The sequence below is a fragment of the Lepidochelys kempii genome, chromosome 1 (genome assembly GCF_965140265.1).
Source record: "Lepidochelys kempii isolate rLepKem1 chromosome 1, rLepKem1.hap2, whole genome shotgun sequence".
NCBI classification, from domain to species: Eukaryota; Metazoa; Chordata; order Testudines; family Cheloniidae; genus Lepidochelys; species Lepidochelys kempii.
The window spans coordinates 55,411,806-55,426,788 of NC_133256.1; the positions used below are offsets into that span (position 1 = coordinate 55,411,806).

Sequence of the window (14,983 nt, forward strand, 5' to 3'; positions counted from 1 at the left end):
ATATGGTAAACCAGCCCACAGAGTAGAAAAGATATATTTCTCCTGGGTCAGAGATAGTTTGCCACACACGATTACGTGAAGTTTTGTAATAGCACAAAGCAAATTGGCGCCAAAACAGATATAATTAATAAACTGGCCCCAGTGTGCACATTTTAGCTCTACTGGCACCACTTTCCTGTGTGCTTTACAACAACAAAAAGCAGATTTGTTTCTCACGTATTTCCTCCTTCCTTAACCCCCTTTGGCATCCAAAACCATAAAAGAGTGGTCCAGATCCAACACACTGATTCTGAACTTCACCCTTATATCCCATCTATACCTAAATAGAGATGTTCTTGTTATCTTGCTCTTCTTTTTATGGCACTGAATTGTTAGGTCAAGTCAATTACTACAGCAATTCTTCACTTCTCTCAGACTCAGATATGAAGCTGCATCACCCCTGTCCTCCAGAAATCTTCACTGGCTTCCTTATTTAAAAATCCAGTACAGAGTTTTCCAAGGAGTTCCTACTGCCACCCTAACCCATACCCTAACTCTTAACCTGCCGCCAGCTTTTCCATTTATTCAGGCTATTTGCTTCTCTTCTCAAATGTCAGAGAATTTTGTATCTCCCTTCCTTGTCTTTTCTCAGTGGGCTTCTCCCACACTGCTCTCACCATATGAAATAGCCTCCCTAATAGCAAATCTCATCTCAAGATCCATCTCTTCTCCCTGGGTTATAAGACTCCCAACCTTCCTCTCTAATAAAACATTCAGATCCCACATGCTAATCCTTCCTTGTTTCCCTTGTACTCATTCTCCCATTGGATGCCCTACAACACTTCTGTCTTACCACACCAACAGATGCTACCTGGTGGTTATTACTGTAATCTACACAGCTGCATTTACAGGTAGACTGTGAAGATTACTGCCATACTCTTGAATCAGCAACTGTATGCAAAAATCAATTGCACTCTCTTATCATTGAATGATGATTAAAAATAAGTGTTGAGTAAGTTCCCTTTGACTTTCTGCCAATCCCTTTGCTACATACAGTAGTTAGAGACACTTCAGAACCTCCTCCAAAACTGACCTAACTTTAACCCACAATATTCCCTCCTTCAATGTTGTTCTTTAAAATCTAGACCCCTTTCAATGGCAAATCTATAATAAAGAATATACACACCTTCCTGTAAGGTGGGAGGATACAAGAGAAAACATTGTAGATTGAGACTAACAATAAATTTACCAAAGATAACGGTTAAATATAGTAAAGATGGACCTGATCTGACAGTTCCAATTTCCTTTTATTTATTTAATCTTTTTGGAAGTAATAAAAAGTTACTGTAAAGTTAAAGGCACGCAAGTCTCTCAGCACCACCTCCTTTTTGAAACTATATATTATAATGCACCCCCTATAAAACTGTCTAGATATCTCTTAAATCTCATTTATGCTTTTTCCTTCATATCATTACTTGATAACTGGTTTTCCACATACTCAGTACTCAGAGTTCAAGAAGCCTGCCACGATTACCTGTTCATTGTTTCCTCATTTTTAGATTGCATGCTGGCTTCTGAACCTCTTAGTAAAGTGAATAATTTACTTTGCTTAATTTGCTCTAATTACTTTCTGAATTTGAATTTCTTCTCTTAAAATTTTGATCTTTTTCTTCATCATAGTGCATATTCTGAAGGGCATATCTAGGATATTTCATAATCCAACCCCTCATTGACCTTGTCCTCAGGAAAAAAGGTGATCAAAATAATGGTGAAACCTTATAACTTAATGATTATGGTAATAACTCTAACACTTTGGGTGGAATTTTCAAAATCATCTAAATGATTTAGGAACACAAGTCGTAGTGACTTTCAGTAGGACTTGTGCGCACAAAGGCACTTTTGAAAATCCCCCTTTATATTGTGTGTATTCAATATATTATTAAATCATAATTTATATTATGTGAGTATACATAACATAACTATGCCTATACATACTGTATAGAGAAAAGGAGTACTTGTGGCACCTTAGAGACTAACCAATTTATTTGAGCATGACATGAACATACTGTATAGAGATAATTCATATCTATTATACTAAGATTACACAAGATGCATATTCTCTCTCTCTCCCTCTGCATAATCATTGCACAGGAGTACAATCCCAACTTGAGTATTTGTTCTCCGAGCACATCAATGAATAGTGATGGTTTGCTGAATTGGCGCCTCAATTAGATCTCACTAGAAGCTATTCAGAACCCTTCTCCCGGTATATTTGGTGCATTATACAATTACCACATTTCAGGCACCACAGAACTCAAAACAGTCATGGCACCACTACAGTAACTACACGAAAAACATTTTGGGCAAGAAATATTTTTAAATGTTTACAAACCATTTAAAATTATTGCTAGATTCTAGCTGAGCATCTAAGCTGCAGGTATCTTATCACATAAAGATATATTTAGTTAGAACTACACTTCGTTTTCTTACCTTCTTTAACATCTGTGATTTGTTTGCCGCTGATAAATGTAGCTGATTGCACCCTTCCACCCACACATACATTGCTGCTTTTAAGTACTTTCACTGTCTGGCTGACCTGTAAGGAGCCACAGATTGAAATGTCTAAATCAATGTTGTTATACACGTGTGTTAATACGGTGACAAAGCCCTTGTAATTTGGTTTAAAGCACATAAAATGCTCAAGTTATGAACTGTGATGAAACTTAATATACATCTGTAATGACTAGCATATGATCTCAAAAAATTAAGGATCCAGTGTTTCGGCCTGCTGCCTTTGAGACATGGCAGCTAGATTTGCAGCTCCGCTGAGACGGGCTGGAATTTACAGTTGGAGCAGCTATGGATTTTACAGATGATTCATGCACCTGCTCAGAAAAGTAAGGGTTTTTCCATTTCTATTGGAATGGGAATGGAGTCCTGAACAGGAATGGAATGTAATCATCAGGATTCTGTAGGCCAGGGCATTGTCAGATTCAATATAAGAGAGAGATTGTCAACAGAGAAGGATCCAATTTTGTTTTGAAGGTCACAGAATCCGTGACTTTAATGGACCTCCATGACTTCTTCTGCTTCAGCTCTTGGGGCTGGAGAAGCTGTCAGCCCCTGCCCAGGAGCAGCAGTGGGGCTGGAGTAGTGGTCGGTGGTCAGCCCCTGCCACAGGAGCAGCAGCGGGACTGAGTCAGCCCCCGGGGCTGGAGAAGCTATCAGCTCCAACCGAGAAGCAGAGGCAGGGTTGGAGCAGAGGCCAGCCCCCGGCGGGGCTCCGACTGTTAGTTCCCGCCCCCTCAGGTATTTTTAGTAAAAGTCACAGACAGGTCACAGGCTTCTGTGAATTTTTGTTTATTGTCCATGACTTTTACTAAAAATACCTTGATAAAATCTTAACCTTATCAATAGATCAAGAACATTATAATTATATAACAGGCACCTGCAAAAACATAAATATTCAGCCATGGATGTGAAAATTAATATCAGAGATGTGAAACTATATGGGCTCTTCCAGTGATATTTTTCCCTTATACCAGCCTTGGAAAAATTCCACTTAACCCAGACCAGTACTTCCTTTAACAGGCAAGAACATTATTGTTATCCCCCCCACCCCGCCCATGATCATGGCAAAAGGTGGGAAGTAGTTTTTGTGTTTGGGATGGTAAACGTTAATGGCAATTTTTCAAGGCTCCCTTACATCTTGTGATTGACATAGATTTAATCATTTTCTCAGATGGATGCTGTTGCAGTAGATCTATTCTGATTGAAAGGATCTGCTTCTTTGTGTACAACAGCTTGGACAAGTACAGCAGCTTGGACAACAGCTTACCTGACACAGTACAATTTCTTTTAGGCATAGAGAGTGTGGGCAGGCTTGCTTCACGGGTGATACATTTTTGCACGCCCCACCAGAATTAGGGGAGACAATGTAGAGAGCTCATGAGGAACACAGTTGCATCAAATCACAGCAGTGTTCAAGGTATGCTTCCCTCCATGTTTGGCCGGCTGCTATGGGCTAGGGAGCGAGAAATGGTCATAGCCTTGCTTCCTTCCCATGCTTTAAGGCAAAGAGCAGTCCCTGAGCTCAGGGACAGCATAGAAATAGCAACTGTAGCCTACTCTGGACCTTTCTGCGCCTGTGCAGGGACTAACCACAGTCTGGTTCTGTCTAAGAGGGAATCTGCTAAAAATCTGCTATTTCCTTAACACTTTATATTTGTCACATTCTAAAGTATGACAGCTTTACTGATGTGTTTACTCTTGTTCAACGGGATATGGACTTCGAATATACTCACGTTTTGTGATTCAAATATAATGTGAAGAAAACTTCTTACTATTTTAAATTTTGCACATAAAAGCTCTTTGAAAGCAAAAGAGAAACATAATACCTTTTTCTTTAACCACTTCAATGTCTTCTCTTGGCTGTATTTATAAAATTTCTTATTGCCAATTTCTAGGATAAAACAAAACAAGGAATAAAGTCATAATTGGTTTTCATTTTCAATACATTAAAAACTCAAAAGATGCACATAAGGCATGGAAGTTATTTCATAGTTTGCACATGTCATCAGGGTAATAATACTGAAAAATATTGGAAATGTGGAAAAACAACACAGCAAGCTGATGTTCACAAGACCATGCAACTTGACAATTGTCTCTAATTAACCCTGATTCAGGAAAGCACATGTGTTATTTAAGTATATGAATAGTCTCAGTCCAATGGTTTCAAAAGTGGTGTCAATGAGACTATTTACATGATCAAAGTTGAGCACATGCTTAAGTGCTTTGCTGAATCCCTTTTGACACATGCCAACAGACGGTTACATTTATAAGTGATATGGTCACAGCTGTTTTTTTCATCTCAGGTTCAGTTCCTAGTCAATTTGTTGTTAAGCCTCATGTCTTAAACCTGGACTTTGTAAACAGATGCATCTGGCACCAAAGGCAGAAAAAAAGAATAGTTTATAAAAAATATTTCACTGCTCTTCCAAGCATTCTCCCCCAAAGACTCATAGGATGGTGGATAGCAACATTTTCTTTTTCATCTCCTCCTCCTGCTTCTAAATAATTTAACATAAATGTCAAAGCAAACAAGTTGTAGTTCTTAAAAAAAAAAAAAAGTGAAACATGCAAATTATTTGGGGATGGTAATATGTCTTATCTATTATTTGTTAAGCACAATATAAATTAATTATGATATATGTATTAAAATATTTTCCATATCTGCAACTATGAGAGCATAAACATTCATTGCTGCTGAATGATTAGTTATCTGTGTGTGCTGGGGCAAATGGAAGAGGAAATTACAAAGATTTCAGGAAAATTTCAGCATAGAACTGCACACTAAATTAATAGTGCATAAAGTCCGGAAATTGAATGAAATGTGAAAGATGTGAATGTGAAAGATGATATAGGAGACTTTAGAACACACCACATTTCAATCTTGCTCTTTAACAGGTATTTCAATAGGGTTTAATAACCTATATAACATTACCATTAATACTTACATCTGTTTTATGTAATTTAAAAGGTCTGATACCATACTCCAGCACTAGGCTCATGGAGTTTCTTTCTCTCCCTGCAAACAACCAACAACGGTTTATTTATGGTTCCTTCGGCATTTCCTTCTTTGAGGTTTATTTTGGCTCTTTCAAACTGCATACAAATATCTAATTGTTATGTACTTTTTGTGTGTGCATAGCAGGGGACGGTGAGGGGTTGGGGAATGTTACATACAAGATATAGTTTAATTTCATCTCAACCATGGTAGAAGAGTAAAAAAGTAAATATTTTTACATAGCAAAAAAGAAAAGAAAAGGCACCTTAGTGGCACCTTAGAGACTAACCAATTTATTTGAGCATAAGCTTTCATGAGCTACAGCTCACTTTATCGGATGCATACTGTGGAAACTGCAGAAGACATTATATACACAGAGACCATGAAACAATACCTCCTCCCACCCCACTCTCCTGCTGGTAATAGCTTATCTAAAGTGATCACTCTCCTTACAACGTGTATGATAATCAAGTTGGGCCATTTCCAGCACAAATCCAGGTTTTCTCACCCTCCGCCCCCCCCCCACACAAACTTACTCTCCTGCTGGTAACAGTAGCTCACGAAAGCTTATGCTCACAGTATGCATCCGATGAAGTGAGCTGTAGCTCACGAAAGCTTATGCTCAAATAAATTGGTTAGTCTCTAAGGTGCCACAAGTACTCCTTTTCTTTTTGCGAATACAGACTAACACGGCTGTTACTCTGAAAAAAGAAAAGAAAACTCCAAATACTATGCTTCATTTTATAACTGACCTGTTGCAGATTAAGTAGTTAGTTGCGATATTGTTGGATACAGCCTTTTGGGACTCAAAAAAAAGCTTTAAAATGGTTCTTAAAAGAAAAAAAGCACAAAAGGGATACATGAACCTGTTTGTTGCTCAAAGAAACTAACATGATTTGGGTCCAAGAATATTATGTACAATTTTTGGATTTCCCTTATCTGAGAAAGTTCGAGCAGAGGACACCCTCTTGCCATCCTCCCCAAATCCATGTTGAAAAATAGTTCAAGTCCAGATTTCCAGGCAGAATCTCCAAACAGCATGAAACAGAGTGACTCAGTTAGGGAAGGAAATATAGAATGTGAAGCCATTTTCATTAAAACATGAAAAATAATTACACTGAACCCTTCAGAGATCACTTTGTTTGAAAGTATTTTATGCACTTGACAGTTTGTACTATTACATACTAGGAACTGACAATATCTGAGACCTCTGAAGAATTGAAATGAGTTGTGAAAGTCACAAACTGCTGACAAAAGGATTCAATACTGGAACATGGATTTTACGTGTAATCCACATTTGATATTGGTGAGAGTTAACAACTATGTTTGATAATATGAGAATATATTGGAAAGACTTTTTTTCCCTAATGTGTCTGGTGCCTATAAAACTGGTCTGAGACATCTGGAAAGATTGGGTTTGAGAAATACAAATGGAATATAAGTGGTTCTACAATTAAATAATATGTTCAGCAATTGGGTAATCGCTATGTAGACTTGGAAGTTTCCCTGATGTATTGTTGAGCAAACTGCCTAAAGCACATTTTAACATCTATTTTCTCAGTACTTTCCATAACTCAGAAACTCATATGGCCCCTTTTTTCCCTACCTTCTGGGAATATAAGCTTGGCAATATTACTTAGTTATTCTAATCAGGTAAGTTTTCTTGGCTTTTCATATTAATCACATCAGACAAGATCACAGTGCAACTTTTGCCTTGCAAAATGAAACAAAGAGTAACACTCACAAACTGAAGTTCAGAACCCTTTATTAATCCTTTTCTATCATAGTGTCTCCCTCATACATGAACTTATTTTGAAACAATCCTCCTCACCCAGATCTAGTGAACAGAAAGAAGTAATTTCCTCTACCAACGAAGCAGGTGAATGCAAGTTCAGTGTGATTTTTACACAGGAACAGAACTCTGACTGCTTCAGTGCCCTGGCTGCTGGGTGCCAGGCAGGGGGACTTCTTACTGTTAGCCCAGCAAGTGTAAACTATCAGTGCTCTAGGTTCAGAATTTACTACCCAGATTCCCAGTGCCAGTTATGCTTTTTTTTTTTTATTTGTTAAACACCACTACCATGTTCAGTGCCATCTATGACACAAATACTTCTTGCCCCAAGAAGCTTACTCTCAAATAAGGCAGAGTACACAGAGCAATGAGAGGCCGTAGTAGAGAAGTACTAGGTTCTTTTAGAAATGCATTAGTCATAATACCAGTAGTCCTTGTGAACACTAGACAAAGTAAGTCTTTAAGAGTGATTTGAATGACAAGCGAGTAGTGGGTTGGTGGAAAGGAAACGTGAGACGTGATTAATAGCCCCAAGTGTATTTGTTACATATTAATGTGTGTGGTGCTGTAAAAGAGAAAAAATAGCTAAAGTCCTTGCTCCAAGATACAATCCATAGAACAGACACAAATGGGACAAGCAGCACTTGGAGACCCAGAAATGGTTATGACTAAGAACGGTGTATAAAAAACACTGAGTTAAAGTCAATCATATTTTTACATATTTCAAAACAAAATATAAAGATGCTGGCTTTCAGAATTTGTGCCAGTTGCTGAAAAGGCTATATATTATATAAAATTATATACATATATATTTTATATATAAACAAAAGTAAATAATTTCCATTTGTCTAAAGGAATAAAGGAGCTTCCTAGAGGTTGCTCTGTTGTACTATAACTGGATTATTATTTACAGAACTAGCACTGAGATAAGGTTAAGAAAGAAGAACTTTTTATGGTAACCACTATTATATTTTTGCTACGGAATTAAAAAAAAACAACGATTTCCTAAGGGCTACATTGCGATTTGTACTAGGCATCCATGCAAGGGAGTAACCCACCCACCCTTAATTACCCCTACACAGACTTCCTAGTCTGGGTGGCTCCGGAGTAAACCACATTATTCCCTCAGTGGAGCAGGTGGATAGAACATTGGCTTCTCCTCCTTCACTTGCTGACCAGCATGGGGGTGGGGCTGAGGGGACTGTAATTTACTTTTGGTACAAACCAGCAGTAAAATTACTACCACTCCAGAGCAAGCAGGGAGAAACAGTGACCTGGAGGCATATGTGTGTGTCACACAGTGCCTTCTAGGGTTACTCATGGGGCAGTGCAGATTTTGCGCCACCCCTTTGTCTAGGCTGTGCCCAAACTCACACTCTAGCTCTAACGTAAACAGTCATTCATATCTGCTAAAACTATGTGCAACGTGAGCCTTTCTGAAGAGTTAGTTTTGAAACCAAACAAAATAATCTGCAACTCAGAACGGTAAATCTGAATGCTGACCTGGGACCCAATCCTGTGAGATGCTGTGCACCTTCAACTACCACTGAAAGGCCTCTACAGACAAGGCTTCCTGCTTTCATCCTTTGACATGTGTATCATTTCTTTAGTCATTTACCCTCTTTCGCAAGCTAAGCACAGGTTTCTGGTCAGGCCCACAGCTGGGTTACTCTATTCGTTGTACATGTAACTGGGAATAGTAAGGACACTTTCTCCTTTCTTAATGAAAGTTTACTTTGTGTCCCAGATTTCTTTCATCTTCGTTGCCAGGCTGAGGCTAAGGAAGATAGAAATCTAATCTCCTTCCACCTTGCTTTATAATTAAATCCCCTCATTTCTGGCTACAGTCAGTATCCATTCAGCATTCCTGGTCTCAACACATAGGTAGTAACTGTGTTATCAATATGTTCTCCTGCTTGCTCACTGCAATAAACGTGACTATTTTCAATGGAAGCAAGTCCTACTTTATGTTCAAATGAAGCTTTTTACGAAGAAATGGCCGAACACATGCAACACACCCCTTACCCATACAGGACACAACATCATCTCATATTGTGAGAATATATCCGGTTCCCTAAAAGTTCAACATGTCTCTCCAGGTTACTGTTAAATTCCATGAAACAATAAGTTTTTAGTTTTCTTCTGTTTGTGGTGCTTATTGTTCCATTGTTACTTTTCAATTCTTTGGTAGTTATCCTTGTAACACTGCCTAAATCTTCCCTCCCAAAGGTGTCAGTGACAACTGCAGCCTGCCATGGCTAGCAGGAATTGGTTCAAACAAACCTTCTTGTTCGCATACCTTAGTGCCTTGTAGGTGCTCTACACAGTACAGAAATCGAAAAACTGGTTGATTTTTTTTAATGGAAAAAGAAGGCCAATGTGGAAGATTCTGTTTTCTCTAACTTCTGTATCCTTCTTGAATGATTACCCTCTCCATTCAGTCAGGAGGTCAGTGCAGGACATTTCGGGATTTTTACAAGTCTTACATTTTCAGATGATATTGCTATGAATTATGAAGCCTCTTTTCCATGTCTGTCAAGCTGTGCTATGAAAAAAGCCATGCATTTAAATGTATCTAACAAACATTTAGGGCCATATGTTGTCCTCAACTGCCACATAAACGCCCAATAATATCAATGGGAATTCTGTGTAAAGATCAAGGATAGTATGTGTATACCCTTGACAGATGGAGTTGTTTCAGGTTTTCTTTAATACAGTTTATCACCAAACGCCCCTTTCAGAACAAAGCTTACAATGGCAGACAATTGCTGACTTTTTTAAAATAAATTTTTCTTTTTACTTAATTTTAACACTACACTATAAGCTTATGGAAAACTGCAGGAACTTGTGTTGTCTCTTCTCCTTTCCTGAAATGCCTCTCACAGCCATTCATTCTCCCTTTTCCCCATCCCAGCTTGGGCCTGCTTACTCTCCATATACCGTACTGGTAATTCACAGGGAACGCTGGTGCCACTGCTCCTTAGTGGACCGTCCACCTGGCAAAAGAGTCACTCCAAGACCCATGGGATACTCACCAACAGAAAAAAAGAGATATTGCTCACAGGATAAGGGAACCACTCGGATTCCTTTTACAACTTTAATGATATATCATTTTTAATATCAAATGGTGGAACTGTATGCTACTAATTTAGAGCTGCAGTATATAATTTCAGCCAAGTGCAACACCTTTTAAAATACTGAAATAAAGACCACTTCTAACATCATTACTTAAACTTAAACAATCACTAAAGTACAGTTCTACTCGGAGCCAATGACATTGAGGGGGTTACATGTTTATTGTCTCAATGTTTTTCAGACCAAACATTTATAAGTGAAAAGCTGGTGTTCTACTTGCCAACCCTGCACACTAAGCCTGGGATGTAAACACAAGCTAGGTTCTTTCTATCACACGTATCACCCAAAGTAACAGAGCCTCTACATGCTCAATTAGGCCTTCAGCAATACCTGTGCAACTGCAATATTCAAGTGTAACTGAGTAAACAATTCTGTTGCTGATGCAAAAGAAGGAATAAAATCCAGCTCATTCACTCATAACTTGGCAAAAACAGCCCAACTAACTGGAATAAAAGCAATAAAAAAAATTTATTGCTAAAATCAGCAGATACAACTCTAAACACACAAAATGATGAGCCTGGTGGTGCTATTATCACATAGTCACTTTTCAGCATAAACTCGCACTTTTGAAAGTCTTCAAGTCTTCCAGTAGAGTACAGTTTTGATTAACCTTTAGACCCCTCCTCTACTGAGAGAGCACTCTTTTGCTGATCCCTGATTTTACTGTAGTTGTGGTGGTTACAGTTGCAATCACAGAAACGCACGTATATACATACATACACAGTAAAAAAAAAAAAAAAATTAAAAAATAGAGCTGTAACTGAGATACAAGGTATAAACAAAAGAGAAAGGCTTAATTTGCCAAACATGGAAGTTACTTTATTGAGGGAAAACTTTTTGCAAATTTAGGAGACTGATCAACTACATGAATGGACTCCAATAATAAAATGCAGCAGGACATGTGGCAGATTACATTGGCACAGCAAAGATGCTTGGTGAAACAAGACGTAAAAGCCAGTGCCTAGTGCTGTAGGCTTAGCAGCAGAGTGGCTTCTAGTCCCACTGTGCAGAGGTCAACGGAAACAAATAAATACACCCTTCAGAACCCAATATTAGCTGAAGTATTAGTCTGTTAGCTAAACTGATATCCAAAATCGTGTACCTTTTTCTTCTATAACATGATGTAGTGAGTCCATCACTCTTGCACACTGTAGCAACATCGTACAGCTAGAAAATTCTGAATCAACCACAACTTGATCCAGTGGTTGGAATTTTCCTTGCTGAAAAAAAATCAAAGGGGATTATAGAAACATTACTGTCAACAACAGCAAAAATATAATAAGCCATTAAACTTTTTTAAGGCTAGAGCCTTAAACCAAGGATTACAAAGACTGGATTGCAAGTAGTACAACATCATATTCATAAACTGTTTATAGAGCAACAAACTATGAAGAAAGATTTCAAAACCGTAAATACTTACAAAGCACTGAACTTTTCAATTAGTGTACTTTAAAAGGTCCAGTTTTAAAATATCATGGAGACAAACAAATGCAAAGTACAGAGGGTTTACTTTGGAAGATGACAGCATGTTACAGTAGTTAATGTGTGCCAATAGTTTTTCTAGACACAACCTGCTGGATTAAATTTAGCATCATAATTTTCATTAAAATTTTGCTTTTTTCCCTTCCATAAAGAAGAATCTCAGAGGAGCAGTGCATCTTAAGGAACATAGTACTAACCTTTCACCTCTGGAAAGTGAGTTCCAGTTTGGCCTGAAGTCTTATATAAAGTGGTTTTGGCACAGCTTAAATAGCACTGTACACGACAGCACCATCAAACAAATCTTGCCTTTGCCAGGCATTACAATGCATAATTATTCAGCACAGTTTGGCACAATTGACAGCTTTCCCTTTGGAAACCTCCCTGAGCACATCAGTACAAAGGCTCAGTTAGCTCTCCATCCTTAGAGTGAATGGTCTCTGGGGGCCAAAACTGAAGTCATTATGCTGGTCAGGGTGATAATAAAACACTTCGGTAAACCACATTCATTATTAGAGAATAATCTCATTGGAGCAATCAGAGAATTCATAAAACAACCAACTGAAATTTACAAGGTACAAAACAAAACAAAGGATTTCATATTTGTTTCTAGCGCAGAAAAAAGTAGAGGTAAAAATCAAAAGAAGAAAACGATTACAAGAGTAAAAAAATAAATGTATATTAAAATTAATCTGTGGATAAGGTTTTCAAAGGGCAACCAAATCTGAATGAAGTGTGGTTCATGGAAAGCCATTGAAAGTATTCTTCTGTAATTGTTTATAAGAATGTGGACTACTATAAGATTGGGATGGACTACAATGCTATAAAGCAAACATGTTTATGGTTACCCTTTATCATAAAATGATGAAACATTTCCAAAACAATATAGGTTAAATTACTGGTTAGAAATATCAAGCAGGTGTTCACTGCTAGAAGAAAATGCATAAAAGTAAGATTTTGTATCCTGAATCCACTACTTAAAAGCACAAAGAAAATAATTATCTCTCTCCATATACTTTTTCTTCCATGACACAGTAGCAGGGAATCTTGGAGGGAGAAACAAGAAACAGGTACTGAAGGAAAGAGAAGCCTTTCAGATAAGTAAACCTAATTTACTGCCTCCATTTGGCATGAATGAAGAGTGGCATTTAAATTCTTCCAGTTAGATAAGCTAGTGTCCTTTGGCTCATGGACAAGAGATTACATTAACTAATTAAGTGCATTTTTCTATTCTTCCTGATGTATTGTACTTTTAAATTACACGTGAGAATTTGCAGAGCCATGTGATCAATTCATTTATTATCTGCCTTGGATTACTTAACCATCCCTTTGCCCATAATCTGCAAATTCCAGGATTTATCTACATTCTAACCCCTGTAACTACTTCAAATAGCCACCTTTTCCCTTTAAGTTCAACCTGCCATAGAAATGTTTCCTCCTCCTCCCCACAAACGTTGCATCTACCCCTGGCTCAGGAAAGGCACTATTCAGTCCTACACAAACAGCTGCTTATCAGTTCAAACTCCAATACCTCTCAGCTCTACAGGCCTAGACTCAGGTGTTCTATAATGACAGGAAAGAGGAGATTCTCTGTTTCCAAATGGGAACTAGCATTCACTTCTGGCCCTGCAGGGTGACAATTACTTTAAAATGGTAGTATTTTAAAGTTATTTTAGGTCATGTTTGGAGGTGTTTCATATATATTCATTTTAATTTTTCTCCCTCTTTGAGCCCTGTGCAGTGCAGTGTGACACTGACAGACCGATTGACTGGTGGATAACCCGTAACAACTCAACAGAAGGTACTGAAATGATGAACAGGGTCATTCCCTGTAGATAGTTATCAAAGCCATGTTAAGTAGACTAGAAACTCTGATATGTTTGCTTATACTATTAGAGAACAAGAATAGATAATAACTGTATTGGTCTGTGTTTATCTATATCTTGTTAGAAGTTAAACAATGTGATCTAAGGAACCTTATAGACTAACAGACGTATTGAAGCATAAGCTTTTGTGGGTAAATACCCACTTTGTCAGCTACCCCTCTGATCTAATTTGCTTGTAGATGCTAAAATTCTGTTTCTATCTGTAATGATTCATTACTGTATTCTATTGATTCAGAGATCAAAAAGGTATATTATCATCTAGATGGGACTTGCAGTTTAATAAATATTATTGGCTTCATTTTTCTTTGAAACTTGTAAATTCCACATAAGTAAATTAGCTGTGAACTGTTTGAATAGTTAATTGTCTTATGTAAATGAATACAACTAGTAACCAGGAAACAGAGATTAGCTTCAAAGCAACAATATACATTAGCTATTCGTCATCCAAGAAAGGCCCTGCTGTGACCATGGCTGGTTCAGCTACAAGAAAAGACCTGGGCCTGATCCTTATCTTATTTCAGATCTGCTTAAACTTTGACAAGGTAAGTCTAAGCGCACAGGACTGAGGTCTCCAAGTTACTCTGGATCCATCCTGAAATTCTAATGGAAGAATTTGAACAAGCTCTGCACATGGACTGCCTATGGGACTATAAGCTATTGAACTGATTCTAGAAGAACTTTTGCAGATCAGCAGCCTCACCATCTCTGCAATGAAACAGACATAAGAACTTTACTCATATCCGTATGTATATTGATCTTTTAACCATAACAATTCTCTTCTTTCTTTTTAACAGTAACAATTCTCTTTTTTCTTTTTATTAATAAATCTTAGATTTAGTTAATAAGAACTGGCTGTAAGTGTGGGTGAGATATGAAATATTCATTGACCTGGTGGGCAATACGTCTGGTCTCTTGCGATTGGTAGAACTTTATATATGGTGAATAAGGTTTTAGTAACTGTCACTATATTAGACTTGGCTGTCTGGGTGGGAGCCAAAGGCTGGATTGCTTAAAGGGGACCGTATTTTGGTTTCTTGGTAACCAGTAAAGTATTACAGAAGTTGTTTGGTTACTGGTTTGGTGAAATCTAAATATAGAATAAACCACCAGTTTTGGGGATTGTCTGCCCTATCCTTTGCAGTTTGC

General features: G+C 37.8%; 1 protein-coding gene across 3 annotated transcripts in view; it reads right to left on the reverse strand.

Moving 5' to 3' along the window:
• Positions 1 to 14,983, reverse strand: part of RNASEH2B (ribonuclease H2 subunit B) — a 48,876-nt gene that overhangs the window by 13,000 nt on the left and 20,893 nt on the right. For all 3 annotated transcript variants that reach the window (XM_073343337.1, XM_073343344.1, XM_073343326.1), the window contains exons 5-7: positions 11,575 to 11,692; positions 4,377 to 4,441; positions 2,470 to 2,575 (exon numbers count right to left, since the gene is read on the reverse strand). In XM_073343337.1, the coding sequence (XP_073199438.1) occupies positions 2,470 to 2,575; positions 4,377 to 4,441; positions 11,575 to 11,692 (289 nt within the window). The remainder of the gene's footprint in view (positions 1 to 2,469; positions 2,576 to 4,376; positions 4,442 to 11,574; positions 11,693 to 14,983) is intronic.